The sequence below is a fragment of the Camelus dromedarius genome, chromosome 2 (assembly GCF_036321535.1).
Source record: "Camelus dromedarius isolate mCamDro1 chromosome 2, mCamDro1.pat, whole genome shotgun sequence".
Taxonomy (NCBI): domain Eukaryota; kingdom Metazoa; phylum Chordata; class Mammalia; order Artiodactyla; family Camelidae; genus Camelus; species Camelus dromedarius.
This window is the reverse complement of record NC_087437.1, coordinates 119,348,872-119,373,816: the sequence shown is the minus strand read 5'-3', so window position 1 is coordinate 119,373,816 and position 24,945 is coordinate 119,348,872. Positions and strand designations below refer to the sequence as shown.

The window sequence follows — 24,945 nt, the reverse complement described above, 5'->3', positions numbered from 1 at the left end:
TCTGGCCCCCAGCGATGCCAGACACACACACGGGACATCTAAGTCAGTGTGGCCCGTGTTGTAGCACCGTGGGGACTTGGGGCTGTGGGGGCACTCCCGGGGCGGTGAGAACCCCCCCCACCACACACGTCACGCTGCCATCCAAGCCATCAGTGACACACTCAGAGCCACCACTGGATGAGGGCTGTGCGCACTGGGCAGGTTATTCCATACAGTCCTTCCAACAAAACCAGGTAGTGGGTTCTACTATGTTCCCATTTTACAGAGAACGAGACTGAGGTCTAGAAAGGTCAAGCAGAGAATAAATGGCAAAGCCATCTAATAACCAGTGACAAAGGTCCTGGGCTGCAGTCCTAAACTACCCCACCACAGGAGTAGACTGGATAGTGCCCTCCAAAGACAGCAGCTCCTAATCCCTGGAACTTGTAAATCGGACCTTATTTGGAAAAAGCATCTTTGCAAGTGTGATTAAGGAGCTGAAGAAGAGATTATCATGGATTATCCAGGGTGGCCCTAAATGCAATCACACGTGTCCCTGTAAGAGAGCCAGCAGAGAGCACACACACAAACACACACACACACACACACACACAGGACAAAGCCGTGTGACAAGGGAGCGAGAGAGAATAGAAGATGCTGGCCCTGAGGATGGGAGTGATGTGGCCTCAAGCCAAGGAATTCACGCGGCCCCCGGAAGGAGGGGAAGGCAAAGGAGGGGTTCTCCCCAGACCCCGGGAGGGAGCCTGGCCCTGCCGACACCTTGACATGGGCCCCGTGACGACGCTGGTGGGCCTCTGCCCTCCAGACGCTGAGAGGATGTGTTTCCATCATCTTAAACCCCCAAGGTCGTGGTGTTTCATCACAGCAGCCCCAGGAAGCGAATCCACCTCCCAGATCTTCTTTAAGTAGTTTTCAAGGCGGCCGTGGGCGGGGCAGCACGACTCGTTGGAAAGTTCTTTGTGTTGCTACAAAATCAGCCAACTTCTGACATCCGAAGGCTCATCCCCCATCTGTAGGGCAGACCTTGAGATGCGGTCAACGGCACAGTCCTTCTCTCCCGACCCTTCTGTCGTCCCTCTGACTTGGATTTCAGTTCATTGGCGGGACACTCTCTGTTGCTGCCCTTTGGCTTTACAGCGTCCCTCCCTTTTAAAATGTGGCCCCAGGCAATAAACCCAGTTCTCGCTCAGGCGTGATCACAGGGCACCGCTGCCCTGTGGCCTCCCCAGGCCATGGCCGTGAACCTGGATTCAGGAGTTGACATTTATCTCAGGGAAGCATACAGGATTCCCTGGGTCCATGGGTCCAGGCACTTGTTTTTTCCAGCAGCCTGACCTGTGTCCAAGGGGGCAGGATGGGCGTTCCTGGGGACACCGCCCTTCCATCATCTCCCGTGTCCAGCTCTGATCCTCCTGAACCCATGCGCCTGTCAGTAGGACACCTGAACTTTGTCAGGGTAGAAACACTGAGGATTCTAGCCAAGATTGTGAGCATTCGATTGTCGATAACCTGACTGTGGCTGCAGAATACCAGCTCAGCCAGTGTGCCTGGAGATTCTTGGCAGCCCAGGGGCCTCCCCAGCCGCAGCCCTGCCCTCGCCCAGCAGGGGACTCAGGACCCAGTTCTTTATGCAGCGGAAGAGCTCTCAGGCTCCAGCCGGGAGGGGACCGTGCCAGAGGGAGCATGGATGCCCCTTGAGTACAGATCCACTCCCTCCTAATGCGTTCCTGGGCCATGAAGCACGAACTGTGGCGTATTTCTTACAGGTTTTGTTGTTTAGTGCAAGAATCCAGCTGCCCCACGTGTCGTTAATCGGGTGACTAATTTCACAAGAAAAGTATCTGAAATTCGTGCTGTATTTTCCACGGGTTTGTACCTCTAACCCGTTCCAGCAGATTGCTCATTTATGATATTAGCTTCTAAATTTAAAACATGTGCTGTTTGCCTGGAGCCATATGCGATTGGAATCCATTCGAAAGCTCTGATCTGGAAACGCTGGCTTTGTGTTTTCCGCCCGACTGGAAGTGGAGTCAGGCCGGCGCACGTCCCCTGCGGGCGCTGAGCTGTCAGGAGGCCCTGGTCTTGAGGGGAACTTGCAACTCGTGACGCCAGCGGCGTGGCAGTTGGGCTAGCAACAGTCTTCCCTGTCAGCGGAGTCTCGTGTTTTTTCACATTACTGAGCAGAGTGTTTTCATAGCTGTACTCCAACTGTGCATTCTCATGGCAGGGACTGGATGCTCCCCCGGAGGCCACAGTCTAGGAGATCTGGAACCTCTGCAGGTGTTTCGTGCAAAGCTTTGTGGGCAAATCCGTGCCTGGGAGGGGAACCCAGTTCTCAGCGGACTGAGCCCTGAGACGCAGGAGGGAAGTGTTTTGTTGCCAGAGGGGGTGCTGGCTGGTGCTTTTTTGAAATCCAGAGACTTTAGGAATAGCCACCACTCAACCCTCCCGCTTCCTTTAAAGGGAAAAGCACATGCAGGTTACATTATTAGTTGATTGAAACTCAGTTATGACAGAATTCTCCATAACCGCCTCACAATTCTAGTGAAAGTTTCAGTTTTCAGAGCAGGATGTCAGAGCCCCCCCCGCCCAGGGAAACAGCACAAGTGTGTGATACCACAGCTACAGGGCACTGCTACTGCTCAAACGCCGAACATCATAATTATGAAGACCGGGTTGCTTCTTGGAAAACTTCAGGTGATATGATGGTAAGTGAAGAGAGCAGAATACAAAACTGCATGGGTAGCAGAATTTAAATAAGGTTAAAAAAAAAAAAAAAACCTGGAAGGGAACAGGGAAAATAAAGACAATTTTCCGAGACACTGAGACTGGGGGTGACCACTCCTTCCACTGCTGTTAGCATGTTGTTAAAGTAATCAATCAGATTCCGGAAGGGTAAGAGAATGTTCTAGCAGCCAAATTGAATAAGATGTGTCTGCATCTCGGCTGGACTGTCTGAGAGAAGGTACTGAGTCCATCAAAGTCCTCTCCTGCTGTCTCTTGTCCTGCCACCCCCGTCTGCAGTTTGCGGTCAGCTGTCCGGGCAAGGGCTGATGTCCACCTGCCAGATGCACCTCCCGACCAGTGCCAGCTCCCAGCATCAGCGCCGGCTCCCCCTACCGGTTGGAGGGTGTTAACTGCATGATGACCATGAGCACAGAGCCCCTATACTAGATGGAGCCTGAGGATTAATGATGTTAACCTCTGTGACCTCACCATCAACCAGTCAGAGAACTGTGCATGACCTGGTCATGTACTCTGTGACCCTCTCCCTCACTTTGTCTTTAAATCCCCTCCGTGAAACCCATCAGGGAGTTCGGTCCTTTGAGCATCAGCCGCCCAGACTCCTTGTCTGGTCCTGCAATACACACTGCACTTTCCTTCACCCCAACCCCGTGTCAGGAGATTGGCTTTGCTGCACAGGGGTGAATGGATCCAAGTCCAGCTCGGTCATAGCCAGGGGTCCAAAATTCAGATAAGAAAAAAAAATCTTCATTTTCACTGACATCTAGCTAAAATGGAGACGTTCCTTCAGTTGTGGCTTTGGGACCCACAGTCATCACTCCCACGTCACCAGACGATGTGGCACTTCTCCAAGTCACATCTGTGCTCCTCAGCCCTCATCCTCTCCCCTCTCTGCCTCCCTCATCACGTCTGCTCTCCCTGGCTCTGACCCTCCATCTCCCTCTCATAAGGCCCTGTGATGACAGCGGGTCCACCAGATCATCCAGGATAATCTCTTCATCTCAAGGTCCTTAGCCTAATCCCATCTGCAAAGTCCGCTTTGCAGTGTGAGGCAGCCAGGCACATGCTGGGCTAGGACGTGACCCTCTTTGGGGTCATCACTCAGCCTACCACGTCCCTCCTCGCCCCTCGTCGGCTTCACGGCTACCTCCCGCACTCTGGAAAGTCACCCTGTCCAAGGGGCAGCCCCGGCCACAGCGCCTGAGACAGAGCACCCAGGCCCCACCCACCTGTGACTCTCCGACCTCATTTTTCTTCGTAGCAGAACTGTCACCCCATATTTTGTATTCATCCACACCTTTGTCACTTCCCAATGAAATGTGAGTTCTAAGGGAGTGAGGGCTCTGGGACACTAAAGAATCCCAGTTAGAATGGTGCCTGGAACATAGCAGATGTTCATTAAAATGAGCTCACCTGGCCCTCACCGCCCCATCCACGCAGACTGAGCCTTCCACCTGCTCGCCATATGCTCATCCCCTGCTTGCTCTCCAGAGCTCCAGGGATCAACCAGCATCTCTCCCATCACATGCAGACATGCTTTGGCATCACCGTCTTTTTAACAAGCCCCTCCTGGAGGCCTGCATCTTCAGACTCTGCCTCATCTCTCAGCCCCTTCTTAGGAAGTGTCTGTAAGGATCAGGCGCTCGTGACTCCTGGAAGCTGCCTTTCCTGCTGCTCTTCCCGCCTCACTCCTTCTCTGTGAGCCCCTCCTCCCACACTGACGTGTAAAGACCGGGGTTCCTTCCCTCCTCCCAGCCATGCCCGTGGTTCAAGTGTCACTTGCACACTGATGCCCCAGGTTTGCCATAGCCCAGCCCTGCCTCTGAGCTCCAGCACCAGAGAGCCAACTCAGCCAGCGCCCTGGCGTCTCCACCTGATTTCAACTCCATCTCGATATAAACTGATATTGTCAAAAATGATTATAATAACCCCTGTCTCCCCCCAACTCATTCAGGAGTCACCACCTATTCATTGTTCGAGCGGGACTCACTACCTCATTCTCCTCTTTCTCTCCGGCATCTCATCCATCAGTAAGTTCCAAAGGTTCGAGCTCCAAAATGTTCCCCTCTCACTGCTGCCTTCTACCACCCAGGTTCCAGCTCTCTGCAATTGGCAAGATACGCTTATTTCCCACAAGGAGCCACTCACATATACCAGGAATGGCACACACTGGCACCTGTCACCCGCTTCTGACCCTACTGGCACAGGGCTAGGTCTTCTTTTCGGTGTGTCCACCAGCACCCAGGACACTCTGTTACCATCTAGGCTGACCACACAATGCAGGGACGGAGCAGGTTATTCCTGGAGCCCCAATGTAAGCAGTCATCATGACCTTTCACTCCCTAAAGGGTCCCAATTGAAAAAATGACAGGCTCACAACATAGAAAACAAACTTATGCTTACCGGTGGTGGGGGGGGGGAGGGATAAACTGGGAGTTCGAGATTTGCAGGTACTAACTAGTATATATAAATTAGATAGACCACGTTTCTACTGTATAGCACAGGGAACTGTATTTAATATTTTGTAACTTATGGTGAAAAAGAATATGAAAACGAATATATGTATATTCACGTATGACTGAAGCAGTGTGCTGTGCTCCAGAAATTGACACAACATTGTAAACTAACTATACTTCAATAAAAAGTATATACTAAAGGACGAATTATATGGGCATCCAAGTTACACACCCGCCTGGCAAGCATCTGGCATGTTTTCTACTGAGTTTCCTGAAAGCAAAGATTATGATCCAGTCAGACGTGTTCCATGACCGGCACCTAACACAGCGAATGGCACACAAATAAACATTTGTTACCTCAAAGAACAGAGGGAAGGGTAGCCCTCTAGGAGGCTGGGAACGCTCAGAAGCGACTCTTCCCTGCCCATGGGCCCACATTTCCTCTTTGGTAGAAGAGAGGGTCCCCTCCTGCACTGCTGGTGGGAATGCAATTTGCTGCACCCACTATGGAAATCAGTATGGAGATTCCTCAAAAAACTTAAAGTAGACTTACCCTAAGATCCAGCAATCCCACTCCGGGGCATATATCCAGAGGGAACTCTAATTCAAAAAGATACTTGCACCCCAATGTTCATAGCAGCACTAGTTACAACAGCCAAACATGGAAACAGCCTAAATGTCTGTCAACAGATGACTGGCTAAAGAAGTTGTGGTATATTTATACAATGGAATACTACTGAGCCATAAAAAAGAACAGAATAATGCCATTTGCAGCAACATGAATGGACCTGGAGATCATTATACTAGGTGAAGTAAGCCAAAAAGCGAAAGACAAATACCATATGATATCACACATACGTGGAATCTAAAAAAAAGAAAAGAAAAAAGAGGACACTAATAAACTCATCTACAAAACAGAAACAGACTCACAGATACAGTAAACAATCTTACGGTTACCAGGGGAAAGGGGGTGGGAAGGGATACATTTAGGAGTTTGAGATTTGCAAATGTTAACCCCTGTATATAGAAATAGATTTTTAAAAAATAAAAGGAGAGGATCCTCGTGGTCTGAGGCACATCCAGCCTGGGAGATTCCTTAGGGCACTCCTTGCCCCCGGGAGCTCCCGGTCTCTCACCTTCACACGTGCCGTCCAGCTCCTGGGGAGACGAAGTCAGCGACCCCGGGGGACAGACACACCGGTAAGAGCCCTCCACATTCACGCACCGTTCCCTTGCAGGGCAGGTGTGGAGTTCGTCAAAGGAACATTCGTTTACATCTATTGAAGAGAACAGGGGAGGACGCTCATCAGGGCCACTGTCCTTCTCATTAACCTCCAAGCGTGCACCACACAAGTTGAGGGCGTGGACTGGGCCTCGGCCCAGAGGGGCCTCTTGATGCCCTGCCTTAGATGGCCCGTGCAGCCCTCCGGCCCCCTTCCCGGAGCAGCCGGCCACATCTCAGGGCACAGCCTCCCAGCTGCCACCTGTGCTCGGGGGCTGCTGCTGGAGCGAATCACTCTGGGGCTGAAATGATGGGGCCCAGACATCCACCCCAAGCATCAGCCCCGCGGACAGCAGTGCTCTGGGCGGAGGCGGAGAACAGAGCAGCCGCCGACGTGCAGGGGGGCCTGGCCTCGCCGCGGGAGCAGCCTCGCAGAGCACCAGCTCAGGACAGGCAGCCAGGCCGACTCACGACCAAGGGAGAGTGATGCTGGGCAAGGCCACATCACGACTTTATCTAAGCCAGTTGGGCAGAGGGCCACCGCGGCCCCACGAGGTACCAGCCCCCTTTTAGCCACAACGAGTGACTATTGGTTCGTAACCAATCACAGCTCACCTTCATGCTGCCCCTCCCGTGGGTGAGAGTTACCCAGGTACCCAGTCGCAGAATCGCCTCCTCTTTCCGACAGCAGCCAACCCAGAACCCCACTCCCCCACCCAGCCCGCAACCATCCAATCCAAGCCCATATCCTGTAACGGGTTCTCTAGACCCTCCCACAGAGATGCCCACGGTGCCCGCACGTGCCATCTCTCTAGCCACCTCATGTGTAACCGTGTTCACCTATAGGGGCGTCCCCATCTCTGGGTGGAGGACCAGTCAGAACAGACAGGGCGGGCACTTTGCTGACCGGCACGTCTCAGTTTGGTTTACATTTGGGGAGTCTGAAAGGAGCTAATGCCTTCCCTGGAGCTATCCCCGGGCCCCAGACCCTGGCACCCTCATGCGTGACTTCAGTGTCACAGGAGGCCCGGCCTAGGCAGAGCAGCCGCCCTTCCAGGGCTGCGGCGGGAAAGAAAGTTCTACTGGGGCCCAGCTGTCTGCTCACACACACTGTCCACAGCTACCTTCATGCCACGTGGCCCCCAGCCAAAAACATTCACTGTCTGGCCTTTTTCAGAAAGTCCGCAGACCCCTGACATAGACTAAAACAAATAAACACAAAAGGACGAGGTAATTTTCTCTAGAAATGCATCCATATGCGTCACCAAACGCAGCTTTGTGCAATTCGGCTTTGAGAGCCTCCTAGATCCAAGGGTGTCCTTGGCGAGGGAAGGAAAGAGGCGAGAGGGAACTTTGGGAACCCAAGAACCAAGGAAGCGAGTTATTCGGGGGCTTTTCCGGGATCTGTTCTCCAGCCCCATCTGGACGGAAGAAGCAGCCTGGGCGTGAGAGGCAGCAGAGGAGACACAGGGAGGGAAGGGAAAAGCAGCGTCAGGGCAGGACCAGTTCTCAAAACCTGGGCTGCAGAACTTGGAGTTTACCTTTGGGCCCAGATGAGCTAAAAAGGAGCAGAATGTCCCCCATGCCCCCCTCCCCCAACTCCCCCCCCCCCGACCCGCTGGAGGCCGCCTCCGCTCCTGCGGCCCCACCCCACCCACCTTGCACCTGGACAGCCATCACTTCGTAGACGCGCTGCACCATGCCGTCCAGGGCTGAGGACACGCGGGCCGCCGGCGCCGGCCGCGGCAAGCCCAGCAGCAGCCAGGACACCGTGGTCGACGTGGCCCCGCCGGCCGAGCGCAGGTGGTGGACCGTGGTGTCCAGTGGCTGCAGGGCACCGGTGACCTGTGAAACCAGCCAGAGCGTCACGCGGTGGAAGGGCGCCCCCATCGGACGGACAGGGAGATGGCAGCCCAGAGATGTTAAAATTACACACACACACACACACACCCCTTTCTCCTGTGCAGGGGGGGAAAAATCTCTACAATATTTTTATTTCTCTAATCATTCTGCAAACCAGGGTGTTACAGATTGAATGGCAACACCAGTTGTTACGGACTGAATGGCGTCCCCCTCCCTAGCAAAAATCCCCAATTCAGAGTCCTAACCCCCCCGGGAACCTCAGAATGTACCCTTGTTTGGAGAGACGGCCGTGGCAAATGTAATTAGTTAAGATGAGCTCATTAGGGTGGGCCTGTGTCCAGTATGACTGGTGCCCTTACACAAGAAAGTTGGACACAGACACTGGCAGAAGGAAGTGAGGGGAGGACACAGGGAGACGCCAAGGACAGGCCTGGGGAGGACCTCCGTCTGTGTGCTTTGTTACGGCCGCCCAGGGAGAGACATTGGTCAACCCCAGGACACCCCAGTCCCCACCCTAGCAGCTGATGACGGCATCGGGACGGAATTAGGGACTAGACTTCAAGCTCACGTGGTGCACATCTGACATTTTCTGAAGTTTAATGACCCCTTTCTCATCTCACATGAATTCTTTTTACTCCAGCCTAATACCTCGAAATCTCAAGATAGTTTTTGCCTTGGGAAGCCAGGCAAAGTGGCATGGCCACTCAGGCACAGAACATCACCGGAGGGGACTTTGCCAACAAACCCCCAAGCCTCCCACGGGAGCCAGGAAGGCCTGTGGTGGCGGCTGGGCACTGGGGTCCCTGCTCCCCTCGGCAGACCTGGAACCCTTCACGGGGGCGGGCGGAACAGAAGGCCAACGCTAGCCTCATGCAAATCCCTCAGTCAGGGGGCAGCACCTGCTGCAGTCAGGAGCCCGTGAGGACAGGCCTCTCCTGCAGGGAGGGACAAAACCTACCACCTGAGGAGACAACGGGTGACACGGGGCAGCAATATTCAAATACCAACAGCCGCAGCAGCTCAGAACCGATATGCAGCAGGATCCTTTTAGGCTCCTTACATGTACTGTTTAAACCCCACAGCCACTGCTCAGGTGAGACTCTGCTCATTCCTATTTCCTGGAGGAGGCATTGAAGGCACAGAGAGGTTAAGTAACTTGCTCAAGGTCACACAGCTGATGAGTGGCAGCGTGAGGATTTGAATCAAGGTAGTCTCATTCCAGAGCCACATCCTTACTGGCCAAGCAGGCAACCCCAACCCTCCAACGAGCTAAGGAAAGACAGAAATCCCTTCCCACGGGGCAATTACGAGGCTTTCGGGTCACAGGGACATTTGGGAACATCTCTCAAACCGTTTGACTGGACAGCCCACAGCAAGGTGAGGGGCGGGCCATCTGCTCTCACCACGACATGTGGGACACATCTATGGGAACCAACGGTCAGGCGGGACCAGCCACGTGGTGTGTGGGGTCTTCTGAGTGTGGGGTGACTGTGCAGGCCGCTCGACCTTGAAGCTGGCCCTGAGGCCAGACCACCACTCTGGGAAGGCACCGTGTGGTGAAGACAAGCCGGGCCTGCCCACGGCTGGGTTGCCAGGACCAGGGTGCACCCGGCGTGTGACAGCCCTCCTGGTTGGAAGTCACCAAGGCACAAGCTGTGTCTCCAGCAGGGGCTCTCCACCCGGAGCGGTGCTGCCTCTCGGGGGACAGTTCTGGTTGCCACGGCTGCACACGTTTCTGGCTTCTTGTGCACAGAGGCCAGGCATGCTGCGGAACCCTGTGGGGACAGGCAGCCCCACGACACAGAGCCATCCAGCCCCAAACGTCAGTGGTGCCGAGGTGGAGGAGCCCGGTCCAGAGGGCCCAGCCCGGCACCTTCCAGGACATTCCCTCGCGCGGGAGCTAGACCTCGGGATCTGCGAGGGAGGTGCGCGAGGCACGGCTCCGGGGCCTAGGCCGTCTGCACCGGGGCACCTTTGTTTAAGCCGCAGACCGCGAGGAGCGGGGGCCCCGTGCTCCGCAGCGCGGTGGGGCAGGGCCTGCACGCTGTGTACCTCAAAACACGCCAAACCGCACGCTTCCAAGGCTGCATTTTACCGCACGGATACCCACCCCTTCAGAGCGGCTTTCAGCTGAGACTTCTCACTTGGTCAGAGTCAGTCGTTCGGGGATCGCTCGTGGAACCCCTCCCCAAACCCCAGTTCCCACCTGTGTCTCCCGTGCAGCCCGCAGGCTCCCTGCCCCACCTACCATGGAGTGCAGGAGCCGCATGTGATCCCGGAGCCCGGGGTCCACCTGCCGGAGCTCCTTGAAGTCCATCTTCACCAGGACGGTCACGTTGTACCAGAAACCTGCCAGGGTCCCCTCCGGAGCTGCACGAGGACACATCGCTGAGCCCCAGGCCAGGACAGCGCGGGACGCCCCCCCGCCCCCTCCTCTTACGTATAATCCTGTACACACTGTATATTGTTGTACACAGTGTGCCTTAGGTAACACAGCGTGCCATTGATACTACGCACACTGTGACGCGTACAGTACGAGTACCGTTGTACATTGTCTGTGTTATAATATCGCATAAATATTATAATACACTGCTTTACATTATTTGTACTATCACTTCATACTACACTAATACACAACATGTAACAGATATTGTATATTGTAAGGTTTTTTGTATCTATCTCCCCAGCTCTGAACCTTGACGAGCGCTTTCTCCAGGGGGCGGGCACTGAGGGCCAGGCTGCCCACCTGCCGGACGGGGGCCACGGGGAGGACCTCGGGGCCCCATGGAGCTTCTGCAGCAGACAGCCTTACCCCTTCCCCCTCTGACACAGCTCATCTTCCAGGAAGCTCCGCCGGGAGCTCGGGGGGCTTTGCCAGGCAAACTTGGGAAACTGGGGTCACTGCTCTTCCTGGAACGCCCTGCCTCCTCAGGGCACCTGCGAGCCCGCGGCCCACCCTGAGGGGCCAGTGGCCGGTTTGGATGAGTACAGGGGGCCTGGGCACAGGCTTCCTGTAAAACCCGAGCCGCTGCTTCTGGAAACTCACCCCCCATCACCCCATCGCCCAGTGCCTGGGCCCCCAGCCCCCGCTCCACTCCCTAACTGGAGACCTCCTCTGCTCAGGCGCCAGCCCCACCTCGGGGAGCAGGAGCCGCACAGCGCAGGCCCCCCGGCCAGGGGCAGCACTTCTGAAGGCCGGGACAGTCGGTGTCCAGGGCACACGGCGAGGTGGACGCTTCCGGCCCCACCGTCGGGCAGGTCCCAGGTCTGGATGCAAACTCTGCCGATCGATTCAGGGCTGGGGGAACAAGCGATTAGCAGTTAGTGACGCTGGCAACAGAGCCCCCGATGGGCCGTGCAGGTGCTGCGTCTGGGTGCCTCCTGGCACGGGAACCCGTCCACAGCTCCCAGGTCCACAGTGCGGCCCGCTCCCGGGCCGTGTCCGGGCCTGGCGGCACCTCACCACGTCCTACGGAGCAGCTGCTGAGGGCCGGGGCTCTGAGTCTAATGTAGCCTGACTGTCTGTCCTGGAAGGAAGGCAGCCTCAACTGGGGGCCCAGGTGTCCCCCTTCCTCTAGGCCTCAGGGGTCCAGACACAGGAGCCTCCACCACCCCCATAGAGGCCCCCTTGCTGCTCTGTGTCCTGACAGCTCCCTCCCTCACTCACTTGTTCAGTATTTACTGAGCCATATGCCAGACATGGTACAAGGTGCCCGGGACCCAGCAATCGGCCAGAGGCAAATTCCCTGCCTCAGGACACAGATTCCAGGGGACAGAGGTCAATACACAAACAGACCTATGGAAGTTCAGTTGGAGGATTGCTGCGGGGAAGAAAACAGGGCCCGGGCAGCCGGGCAGGGAAGGCGGCCCTGGTGAGTCTGCCGGACACTCGGTGGCTGACGGCCTGGGAGAGCCTGCAGGTCTGCACGTGCCCAGCAGTGGGGCTCAGGGCAGTGAGGGATGGTCGGAAGCTGGGAAGCTGGGAAGCTGGGAGCAGCGGGCTGAGGGCAGCAGGGAGAGAGGTGCCGGGAGGGTGAGACCCCAGCATCAGCGTGTGTGCTCACAACCTTCCCGCCATCCATCCTGAGACGAGGGCTCCATGCCAGCTTGGGTGCCCCTCAAACCCGTCTGGTTCCCACCCAGATCCATTTAAAGCTCTGTGTCCTACATGACTTTGAGAGGTGCAGTTCCAGGCCCCTCAAAGTCCAGGAAAGTCAAAAGAGGCTGCTGACAACCACACTCTGGAAAAGTGCCCACAGAGCTGGAAGCATCAGCCTCCTGGGAGGACTTGAGGGGTCGCCAGGTAGAAGAGAATCCCTGAGGGGCTGCAGTCCCAGGGACAAACCTTTGGGGTCCCCCAGGGTCTCTGCAGGATGCTTCACAGCCAGACCTGCTGGGAACACTTCACCAAGGGCGCCTGCGTCAGCCAAGGATGAGAAGAGAAAGACGAAGTGGCTGAAACACACATGGAACGGCCCCGTGACCACTCTCCTCCTGGGACCCATGCTGCCGGCTCGCTGTCTGTTCACACTGCTGAGCCTGGACTTGGAGGTCACTCTCAAGGGCATTCTCCTTTCCATGCCGTCCCTGGCTCCCTCTTCACTTCCCAGTCATCCCGATGGCGATTCCAATGTCTAAAGTCCTGGAGACGTGGCCATGCAGGGACTGGCTTTGGGGGCACAAAGCATAGGCGTGCAGTGCAGCCAGAGAGGCCGTGTGAGTTATTTGTCTTCAAATCAAAAATATTTCAACCCAGAGGTTTATCTAAATGAGAGGAAAATACAGGCCCCCAGGAAAAACTGACTTTCAAAAATGATTGCCTGATCACAGCAGAAGGGTTTCGAGTTAAAGTTCGTCTTAATTTGGATGCAGCTGGGAATCTCCCTGCATCCGTCAGGGCTGGCGGCTTACGGAGAGCAGCCAGCAGTTCCAACTTGGTACAAAGTCAAAAACCTGCTTCTCCTTCCACACAGTGACACAGGGCGGCCCCGGGCCCGGCAACCCCAGGTGAGTCACAGCTCAGTGAGACAAGGCGGAGGCTCTGTCTGAGCCACGGCCCTGAAGGCTCCCTAGGCCTGGGGAATCTGATCCCTAGGATGATTATTCCCACCTCTGACTCCTTCCTCAGGGTCCTCTCCCCCAAAGGGGCCCTGTCGTCAGCCTGGGAGGAGATGGGAAGTTTGGGGTAGGCTCCTGGTGCAGGGGCATCCTGGGCTTGCCACGGAGAAGGGTCTGCGGAGGAGACGGGCCAGGGAGGGAGGAACCAGGGGCATCACTGCAGGTGCCGAGCGTTTACCGAGATGCTCAGATCCGCCCTGAGGAACCCATCCTGAGTAGCCATTCCAGCTTGTGCACGACTGTGTTTGCGCCATATGATACTCACCGCAGCCTTATTTACAATCGTGAAAAGTTGGAAGCAACTAGATGTTAAGTGGAGGGAGATTGCTTAATGCTGACACATCCATGTGAGGTAATGCCTTGTGGCCATTAAATCATGCTGAGAAACACTATTTATTGACATGAAAGATAAATTGCCAAGTGGTAAAAGTGCACTACAAACCATCTTGAGCAGGCTGACCGAGCATTTGTAAAGCGTCTGGCCTAAGAGACTAGAAGAAAATGTTAACGGTGGTTATTCTTGGTGGCGGGATCGGGGAGGACTTAGCACGCAGTCTCCCTTTGTTCTTTTTGCTCTTTCCAAATTTTCTACATGGCTGGTGCATTCATTTTTGTAATTGTACTTTAAAAGAGATTTAAATGCAATCTCGTACAACTTACTACATTCCAATGTTGGACTTAAAAAAATGGAAAAAGGCATCTAGACCGAAAGAAATAGCACATGTTCTCAGAAGGCCCTTCCCTTGTTAGACAACGGTCGTTGAGTGGGAGGAGGAAGAAGAAAGCAAGGCTGAGGTTTTGCTGCCACCGAGGATGAGACCTCTGAGCTGAAGCTGCCAAGACACAAGTCTCCCCTTATCCGGTCGACCAGGAGGTCCTGCCCCGAGGACAGAGTGCCTGCCCCCATCCCGGCCCCCGGCCCATCACGCATCAGAATCCCAGGCTCTTCCCGCGGCTAACAGCTCCAGGCCTCTGCCTCCTTCTGTGCAGAGCCCCCGCAGGTCTCCGTGGGCCACTTGCAGAGACTTCTCACTTCCTGTTCCAGAAGGCCAGGCTGTCATGAAGCATCTCTGAACCAAGTCTGATCAAACATTCAGGCTTTGACTGGGGGCCAGGCGGGCGTGGAGAAAGCTGAGCTGCCAGTGTCCCTGGTGTAACTGCTTCTAACCCAGGCACTCTGCAGCTGCCCACGTGGCGTCCCTGAACACAAAGGTGGGGGAGCGTTGCAGCCCCCGCCAGGGGTCACAGCCCCCACCAGGGGTCTCAGCCCAGCACCCCCAGCCACCGCAGGGCCAGCCAGGACCTTCCTGAGTCCACTATGCTCTGTGCCCAACCTCCTTCATCACCATTCCCTTCTCGCCCCCACCCCCTGACAGTCCCCGTCCTCAGATGCCACAGTCTGAATCCGACTGGGATCAGGGAGACCCAGGCCCAAGTCTGTGGGATCTTGATCAAGTCACCCGCCTCCCCCCGGTCTGTGTCCCTGGCACTCGCTCAAAGCCCCCTTTCCTCTCTCTTCTCCTTCCTCCTGGGCTCCTGTCTCTCCTGTCCACACCGCCTCTAGAGTGACCCTTCTAAGGCCTGGCGTTGGGGTGGGGAGACCCCACCACCCCAACTCAGCCCCCTCTGCAGGGCCTGGGGGCTTCAGGGTGAGTCCTCCCTCCCTCATTCCCAACGCGCCCCCTACCCAGTCCCCACCCTCCCTACACCTGCCGCACCAAGACCTGTGGTTCCCCAGAGCAGACCTGCCCACGGGACTCTTTCTAGAACGTTCTGGCCCTCTCCCGCCTGGTGAGTTCCTATTTAAAGGTGCTGACACTTTAAACGTGGAGCTGAGTCACCCGAGAGGCGGTTCCTGGCGGCTGGTTTGTTGGGAGAGAGATGAGCAGCAGGTGCCTCCCTCCTTCTCTCTGGGGGGGATCTCACTTGTGAGCGCAGCAGGACCGCACCTGCACAGAAAGGTGACCTCGGGGCTCAGCCTCTTCCGGGGGCGCCTCTGGACGTGTGACTTCACCGGCCCCATGACAGCCGGCAGGTGGGGAGAGTGTGGTCTTCGCAGGTGAAGGTGGATGGGGCAGGGCGGACGCCTCATTCTACCTGACACTCCCACCCAAGGGGACCCGAGGCCTCTCCGACAGGAGACCCCGACCCTCAGGTGCAGGGTGCTCCCAGGCCAAGGGCAGCTCCCTTTGTGCACGTGGCCCTCCGAGACAAGGACAGCAGGGAGGGAACTGCAGTCAGCACAGAAAGGGACGCCTTAGACCCAGCACCTGGACAGGACCACCAGGGGACAGAGCCCCAGTGGGAATTCACCACAGGCTCCCCCTGCAGACCTGAGGCCAGCTGGCCCCTCCTTGTTTCTATGTGTGGTGGCGGCATTGGTGACAGCGGTGTCATTGTACCACTCCCGGAAGAGGTGTACCCCTGTGAACTGCTCAACCCTGAGCTGTCTGGTCATCTCTGAGCCTGGTCCTCTGCATGGGGTCAGGGCAAAGTGTCACCATCCTTGTCCTCTGTGAGATGGCTTTGGAGGACTAAGGGCTGCACGATCAGGACGGCTCGGCGTGCCCAGCCCACGCAGCCTTCTGCAGGGTCCGGCTGACCCAAGACTCCGCATCCGGGAGCCCCTGGTGCTGGGGAGCTGCCCCCCCCGGGGCGCAGCACCCACGCCCTAGCCCGCAGATGTCCCGGGGCCCCTCCCTGCACCCCCTGAGCCGGTGCTTTCTGGAGTCTGAAGGCAGCAGCCCTCACGTCTCAGAGTGTCACCCCTGACACCCCACGAAGCCACACCCTTCTCACTTCGCCTACACCATGGGGGTGGGGGCTGACTGTTCAGAGACTCATCTTAGCTCTAGTATTGACTCAGATTTAACAATCACCACCTCCCACACACATTCACACACACACGCCTGCATCCTTTCCCCTGGAAGAAGTCTTCTGGAAAGTTCCCTTTGTGTCAGGGACTGAGCCCTGAACCCCCTCCCAGCTCAGTCCACTTGGCCTCAGACACTGTCCGGCAGAGCCGCACCGGTGCTGGTAGCCACCCCGGGCATCTTCTGAACCACACTGAGGAAGTAAGGGGGCTTGGGGGCTTGGGGGCTTCTGGGCCGTGGAGGGGGGCACGGAGGGCACCCTTTCCAACTCTTCTACAGACTGGAGCTCAGACCAGGATTTCATAGCTTTTTGAATAAAAGCGCTGGCTGTCAGTATAGCAGAGATGACAATGCTGGTTCCCAAACTCAGCTGCAGGTTACAACTGCTTGCAGAGCCTAAAAAACCTGTCCCCAAGCTCTGCCCCAGACCAAGTCCATCCCAGCCTCCGAGAGGGGACCCAGGGATCAGAGTTTTGAAAGCTGCCCTGGGGACACTGTCACTGTGGAGTCAGGTCCGAGAGCCACCGCCCATCACAGAGGTTCTTAGAGTGTGGCCTCGGGCTGCGGCATCAGCACAACCTGGGGCCCTGTCCTCCACCCCTGACCCCCTGGATCTGAAATCTGGGTGGGGCCAGTCACCTGTGCTTGGACCAGGCCTCTGGATGGCCCTGGTGCACACACAAGGCTGAAACTAGGGTTCCAGAAGGATCTGCTGGTTCTGGGCTAAGGGATGCGGACAGAGACAGAGACCATCCCGAGAGTGGGCGGGGCCCGGGGGGGGGCGCCGCCCCTGGACTCACGCAGGACGCAGTAGAGGCCCAGCTGCTCGTAGCCCTCGCAGCAGTCGGTCACATTCCTCCGCTCGGGAACCTCCACCGCCTGGAAGCGGGTCCTGTAGACCGTCTTGGGGCAGCGCCGCCAGGGGACCCAGCGGCCGCAGGGCACGTGGGTCAGGAGGGACGTCTGCACAGCCTCCACGCTCGGCACGCTCCGGGCCACACTCTGGTTGCATAGCTGGTAACTCAGCAAAGAGAGGCCTTTTTCTACCGGAGGAGGTGGAGGGGGTTGATGGAGGAAACAAGAAGTGGAAAATGGCACAGTCAAATCCATCCGAGGGGCTCTCTGTCAGAGCCGGTGAGACAGGACCCCCAGCGTGGCGGACCCTCGGAATCTGCCTCCCAGCCCAGACCCGAGAAGGAGACGCCAAAGAGCGGACTTGAAGGACTAAAGCAGGAGCGGGCCCCCGTGGGCCGAGAAAACCTCCTCTACAGGGCGGGGGACACCGCCCCCGCCTGGCCCCTGCCCAGGGGCCTGCCGTGACATGGAAGGGGACACGGAGGAACCGAGCATCTGGGGCTGCCGTCCGAGGTTCTGTGCTCTCTGACTCCACGGGCTGGGGATCCTTGTGCGCACCTTTTCTCTGCTTGAGCCCCAGGGTCGTCCCAGGTGAGCTGAACACACACTATTCCCGTAATGAATGCATGACGTGCTGGGCACGCTGGCACTGGCACCCTCTTTTGGAACGAGACACAAGGTGGATGATCATGTCCAGCCCATGTGAGAAGTTCATAGGTGGGAAAGGTCAGTCCACCATCACTCACCAGCAGCAGGACGACATGAGCTGGCCTGATCCGGCCCTCTGCGTCTCCCACCTGGAGCCTGGTTCCTGTGCACAGACACCTGTGGCCATTCATTAGCACTGTCACTTGGTTCTCAAGGCCCCATGGCACACACTGCCTTCACCAGCCCTACGCCCCTTTGTCATGGACCATCTCCCACGGGGTCCTCAGGTGTCCCATCTGCCCAAGGAGCCTCTGTGGCCTCCTGAAACAGGGACTGTTATGGGCTGAAATGTGTCCCACCCCTCATTCATGTCCTGAATCCCAGGACCTCAGCGTGTGACTGTATTTGGAAACAGGGCCTTTGCAGATATAATTAGTTTAGCTGAAGGGATACTGGAGGAGGGTGGCCCTGGTCCAATATGACTGGTGTCCTTATAAAAGGAGACATTTAGACCCGGAGACAGGAATGCACCCAGACGGCCACGCTAAGATGGAGGCAGAAATTAGGGAGATGCTTCTATAAGTCAAGGAGTGACAAAGATTTTCAGCAAACCCCCAGAAGTTGGAGGAGAGCCTGGGACAGATTCTCCATCACAGCCTCAGGAGTAGCCAACCCTGCCCGCACCTTGACCTCAGACTTCTGGTCTCCAGACTGTGAAGAAATAAATCCCTCCTGTTAATCCCCCAGCCTGTGGTGCTTGCCCAGCGGTCCCGGGGAACTGACACGGGAGCCAAGGGTGCCCCCACCTCCACAGCCAGCACGGGGCCCACCGCAGCGTGGGACCTCCGTGTGGGATGGATGAACGGCTTGAATATCTTTGCAGTTTCAGATACTCAGCCTCGAGCCCTAAGCTTCCCGACACTGTGCAGCCGTTGGGTGGGTGCCCACAGAGGAGTGCACTTCCCTCAGGGCAGAGCTGGGTTTCTTGAGAGGAGCTCAAAGATGGCAGAAGAAATAATCTTCACCCTCAACCCCAGGACAGCACCAGAAGTTTCCCTCCTATGGCCTCATAGTCACCCACAAGCACACAGAAAGCAAGACATGGGGGCTGGTGACCCCGGGAGGAAGCGGGGCTGATCCAGCCCTCCAGCCGGGCTGGTGGGAGAGCAGCCCACTCCCCAGCCACGTGGTGGCCTCCCCTGCAGTGTCAGGGCCTTGGGGGTGCACACAGCCTGTGCTCACCACAGGGTGGGTTCCAGTAGGCTTCGGGGTCGGGAGGCCCCTCGCCGTGTGGGGTGGGGCAGGAGAGGCAGCGTCCGAGGCCAGAACTTAGAGGTGACTGGGATGGGACGTGGGGCCTGCAGAAAATGACCACCGTGAACATGGTCACTGGGTTGATGGACGGGGCCAAACAAGGCAATGCCTCCTGCACAGAGAGGTCGGCGAGGCAGATTTAGATGTTGTTTTTCATCTTCACACAAGACCAGATGACAACAGTAATAAAGGTTACACTTCTCTGCCTCTAGAGAGTCTCTGGGCTCCGCCTGCTCACGACAAGGTCCCAGCTGATCATCAGCAGAGCCTTACACACACACAAACACACACACGCACACACACACACACCCCTCCTTCCAAGGAAACTGCACTTGGATCTACTTGTTTTGTTTTTTACCTTCTACTGGAAGCCACTGGGTCCTCTGAGGGCCTGGCTTCTTGGCAGAGCCCGGAATAAAAACCTTTCAGCAGACCCTGCCGTTCAACAAATTCTTTCAGGAGCTCTCAGCACAGGAGTCAGGGGCCCAGGGTTCTGGTCCCAGAGGCTGGAAATCTTAATGCCCCAGCAGGTCCTGGGGTCAGAACACCTGCATTCACACCAGCTTTGCAAATACCAGCCATGTGATTCTGAGTACGTTCGTGCCCTCTCGGTGCCCCAGTCTTGTCACTTGTAAAATCACCGCTACGCCCGGGGTTTTAGAAGGATTCAGTGAAATCCTGCCTGGGGCCGGCGGGCCGGCTCATGGGAGCCGACAACCGAGTGGCCCCAACGGACCCCCGAGTGGCGCTGCAGTGTCCTCACCGGTGCACGAACTTCCTCCCGAGAGTTCCCCGCTTCCAGACTTTCCCCTTTGCTCTGCCACTGAGCTGTAGGGTTTACACATTATTCATATTCCAAAGGAAAAATCAAGTTGAAAAAAATCACAATTAATTTTAAAAAATCACAAAATCCTATTTATGGGTGAAAAAAAAACGTTAAACTAGGACAAAATTGAAGTTGCTTGCAGGCACAGAATGGATCTGTTTGAATTTCCAATTGCAGAAGTCAGATTTCAAGAGGAAAATGATTTAAAAGATTTGTAACCTCAATGCTCAGAAATCTGGTGCTTCAGAAATCTGATGTGTTTTTAGCAGCTGACACGTGCCTCTCAAAGGCCTTGGACGTGTACTGGCCCCCTCTGCCCCCGTGGAAATGTGAGGAAGCAGGGCTGGGCGTGAGAGCCCACTTCGGGATTCCACCTCCCAGGCAGGCGAAAGGCAGACTTAGCCAGGGTCAACGGCAGGGGCCGCCCCGGTGGAATCTGCCCTCTGCCAGCCGTGCGGCCTTGGGCGAGTCCCTGACCACTCTGGGCCTCCCTCCGCTTATCTGGAAGCTGGAGAGTAATACGCCAAGGCTGCAGAGACCTCGACTCTGAGTCTCCAGGAATTCACCACTCTCTGCACGGCCCGAGGCCTGCAGCATCTGCAACACCAGCAGAAATGCAGAGTCCTAGGCCACCCGAGCCCTGCTGACTCAGGATCTGCATTCGCACCCCACCGACCCCCAGGGGATTCGGAGACGGTCCCACCACCTCTTTGCTGGATACGAGCAAGTTTGGCCCAGACCCTGGCTCTCAAAGCAGATGCATCTTTGCCAGCCCAGCTCTCGGCAGGGCCTCTGTCCCCAGGAGACCCGCTCCCCGGGAGCCCCTCGCTCCTCCAGCATCCCACACCCTGAGCCCAGACTCCTTACCTGTGAAGCCGCTGGCCAGGGTGGGGCCCACGGCGCTGACCACGGCCAGCAGGGCCAGCCCGAGGGTCCTGAGCATGGCCGGGCGGTGGCGGTGGCTCTGGGCCTCTCCTGAGCGGCAGCACAAAGGTACCTGGGCCGCCTGGGCCCAGAGACAAGGTCCTGATTTTCCCTTGCGTCGCCGACCGTGGCAGTGGCTTCAGAAGGTGCGCTCGCCGGGAGCAGTCCCTTATGCCCGCTCGTAAACACCTGCCACCGCCACGGCCGTGTCCCTTGGGGCACCTGCGTGTCACAGCCCATTCTCCCTCCAGGCAGATGGCATCTCTTAGGAAAGGTGAGTACCCCACCGCCTGGCTGCATCGCTGGGTCGCATCTCACTGTTACGTAGGAAACACATTTCAGCCCCGAATCTGACTCCTTCCATCAAGTACAAAGCATCCTCTTACCTTATCATGGCGAGCTGGCGGGAGAAAACAACATGGCATCAAAGCGGCTCATCAGATTCAGAAAAGCGTCCTTCACACAATTGGACAGGCCAGATCAAAAGCCAGAGACAACGTCCCTGCAGCCCGGCGATCTCTTCCCGAGCCTGGTCTGGGGACCACGGAGCTGCCGTCTCAGAGATGTCTGTCATTGGCCAGAATTTAAAGCGGCAGAGCGTGGAAGTGAGCCTTCGCGGGAGGAGGGGAGGGGAGGTTGTGGCAGAGCCCCTGGACGTGACCCCACCCCGGCGTGCCGACCGTGAAGACTTTGGGCAGCGAGGAAACGATACCTCCCGACGCGAAGTCAAAGCCGCGCCTGGCGCCGCGCCGCCTCCAAAAGGACGGCAAGTCTGCAGTTGTGGGCTCAGCCCAGAACAGGCCGCAGGACTGAAAGGAAACACAGTGAGGGGCTGCAGACTGATGGCTGGGTCGTGGTGTGTTTCAGGAGCTGTCACACGGTGTGAAACGGGATTTTAAATTTCATAGCGAAGACATGCCTGTTGATGAAGCCTTCTCGTTCCTCTGTTGAGCTGTCTTTTATCGCCTGGTACAATCTTTGACATTTGATGAGGCACAGTTAGTAGCATTAGATGAGGGTCTCTTTAGTCCTGCTGAGAAAACTTTCAAACAGGGCCACAAAGACCCGCCTTGGTCCAGAAGTGTGATTCCCTCGTGTCCGAGATACAGAACAGGTCTGCCTGGAGCCCTGCTGTGGGGCTGCCACACGGGTGCGTCTTCCACCCCCAGGAGATTAAGCGCTGAGTTTGTAACTGCTACACTTGCGTGGTTAGTGCCTACGTGGCAGGTGCCGGGACAAGAAGACCAAACAAAAGGAGCTGGAAATAATCCCGCAGTTGAGGGGCTCAGCGTGAGTCTCCCGAGACAGCAGCACCCTTCAGGGCTCGGCTCACGAACTCTACTGCTGTCACGGAGGCGTGGAAAAGAGTTTCAACAAGAAAAGACAAACTTTTAAAGCTATAGTATAATATTCAAGAAAATAAAATGTAATCAGCACAGAAAAACAGGAAAGGTGTTATGATGAAGGTAAACCTGAGCATTTACAAGTGGGAGCTGAATCTGTATTATAATATTCGACTGTATCATCTCTTAGAACTTTGGCTACAATCACGTACGAACGCTTCTAGAAAACACGAAGGTGGGATCAAGGACAATATTATATTTAAAAACTTGAAATTGACCTTGTGCACCTTCTTTCTCATCTTCAGACCCACCCTCTGAAGTAGGTCCCTTACCTGCCTCATACACATAAAGAAGCTGCGGGTCCGAGAGGCCACACGGCTAGCGAGGAGGACTCTGCTCCAAACCCGGCTTCACAGCCCGCTCCCTGGCTGGCCCCGGGGCCGGCCCGGAGGACACCCGCCACAGACCCCAAGGAAGAGGAGCGAAGTCAGGACTTCCTGCCCGCTGCACACGTCACGCTAACTTGGAATTGTCCGTAAGACGTTGTCGCAGGGCTTTCTCCTTATATCAAAACTCATACAATTAAAAAAAAGCCCCCAGATTGTCTGTCTGCTTCTAGCTCCGCGCCACCGCCCCCGGTCAGGCACGGGAAGGGTAAGCGTGCGTGTTGTTTCTTTTCCATCCACAGGGAGGGGTTCCCCTCCTGGTGCTCACGCATGTTTTTCTGCATGACGGCCACAGGGATTTTCCACTTTTGACTTTTCCATGTAAACGGTCTACTTGAGGAGAAGTAACCACGCGCTAACCAGAGGGAGAGGGCTGTCCCTCCAGGGCACCGTGTCCAGGTGAGTCTGGCCACAGGTCCATCCAGCAAAGAGCCCTCAGGTCCACGCCTCTGGGGAGAAAGTCCAGCACCCTGTCAACGTGGTGACCAGAAACTGGGGGACGAGGGGAGGCCCTCAGGCTGCAGTTCTAGATCTAAGGACACACACACACACACACACACACACACATGCACACTTGCTCACATGTCCACACGCTTAGCCTTCCATGTGCGGGTTTACTGCAGACACACCCTGGCACGCTCACACACATGCACGAACACACGGGATGCGGGTAAGCTCCTGACCCTGCAAGCAGTGTCTCCGTTGGGGGGGCTGTGCTCTCTGCTGTTGGTGACAGAGCCTGGGCTGGGCGCCGCCTGCCCCCACCGTCAGCAGGAGGAGGGGGTTGAATCAGGTTACCTCCAAACAGCCCTTCTCCTCTCGGGTTCTGAGTTCCGTGGTCCTAAGCACAGAGGTCCAACAACTCCAAGACAAAATCACATCCGTCGTGACCCCACAGGCCAAAATATATACACCCCCAGCGCTATCCTGGGATGTGGCCATCATGTCCCAAGGGAGACATACTCGTAGCCGTGGTCTGGGGCAGGGATGGCAGGACAGCACTGCTCCCAGCTTTCTTCCGACCCCTGCTCCATCAGCAGCCCCGGGGACCACCATGCGCCAGGCCAGCGGGCGGGGAGGGGCTGGCAGGGACCCGGTGCTCTCCTGCCCTGCCTGGCCTGGGGTGGGGGGCAGCCTCCAGGGTGTGGAGGCTGCGGTGCAAAGTGACATGGGGCACGAGGGAACTGGGGGACTCGGGAGGAGCAGCGTGGGGTCTGGCGACGGCTCTGCTCGGTGAGGACGGAGCTGGAGGTGGGGCGGGGAGGCATCCTCTCACTAAGGGGCTATTTCCAGGGAACACTGGCTGTGATGCACGGTCAAGACAGAGAACTAGAGAGGAGCTTTATGAAGCTGTAGAAATGTTGGGTTTGGAAGTCACCTTGAGCAATCTGGCCCAGCTTCTGTCCCAGTCCAGACTGCTCTCCGACGCTGCGGAATCAGGGGGACAGGCTCACTAGAAATTCAGGTGCCCCAAACTTCTCAGTCTGTTAGGGTGGGTCCGCAGGGGCTCAGGTCCTTCAGGTGTGCAGAAGCTTGAAGACACTGACAAATCCTTGTAAATACCCAGGGACGCGGCCCTGGGTGGAGCAGCCCCTCCCCGGGCAGTGATCTGCTGAAACATTCCTCCTGATGGGGAGTCAAATTTGACCTCCACTGGCACCACCAGGAGCGCGGCCGTGGTCCTTCAACTAGACTAAGGAATCGCATCGCCTTCCACCTGACAGCCCTGCAGACTCTTCTGGGGAGTTCTCAGGGCACCCTTGTTTCTGGTGTGGTTGTTCTTCATGGTCCCTCCCCATTCTTGTCTCCCCCACTGCACACGCAGACACACTGACACACACACAGAGATACACAGGAACACACACAGACATGCAGACACACAGACACACACAGAGACACACAGACACACACACACATCCTTTTCATCCCTGTCTTTTTCTTCTGTGTTTGGTTTTGCAAAACCTTGACATTATAAAATCGCAGGGTGGACACTGTTTCTCACCCTCTCTTCCCGTCCCAGCCCGGAGACCATTGCCCTCTGAGCAGAGTTGAATGGAAAGTGGGGATCCAGCACGTGGTCACCAAGCGCCAGGGAGTGTGCTGGACACTCTGCTTCCAGCCAGGGTGGGTTGGACGGTGAGGAGAAGCAGGTCTGCCTGCGCGGGTGCCCGGTGGCCAGAGCAGCTGGGGCTGAAGCTGGGGGCCCAGGCCTCTGCTCTGCAAAGCTGCATGGGAGACTGGGAAGGCAGGCGACCCTGCACAGCCCCCTTTTCGTAGACTCGCGGGAAAAGCCTGGCCTAGGAGCCGGACAT

At 56.7% G+C, this 24,945-nt stretch overlaps 1 protein-coding gene across 2 annotated transcripts in view; it reads right to left on the bottom strand.

Moving 5' to 3' along the window:
* Positions 1-20,863, bottom strand: part of UMODL1 (uromodulin like 1) — a 58,865-nt gene extending 38,002 nt beyond the window's left edge. For both annotated transcript variants that reach the window (XM_064476180.1, XM_064476184.1), the window contains exons 1-6: positions 20,788-20,863; positions 17,078-17,320; positions 11,423-11,584; positions 10,535-10,656; positions 8,082-8,268; positions 6,338-6,478 (exon numbers count right to left, since the gene is read on the bottom strand). In XM_064476180.1, coding sequence (XP_064332250.1) covers positions 6,338-6,478; positions 8,082-8,268; positions 10,535-10,656; positions 11,423-11,584; positions 17,078-17,320; positions 20,788-20,863 — 931 coding nt within the window. The remainder of the gene's footprint in view (positions 1-6,337; positions 6,479-8,081; positions 8,269-10,534; positions 10,657-11,422; positions 11,585-17,077; positions 17,321-20,787) is intronic.
* Between the last annotated feature and the right edge of the window lie 4,082 nt (positions 20,864-24,945).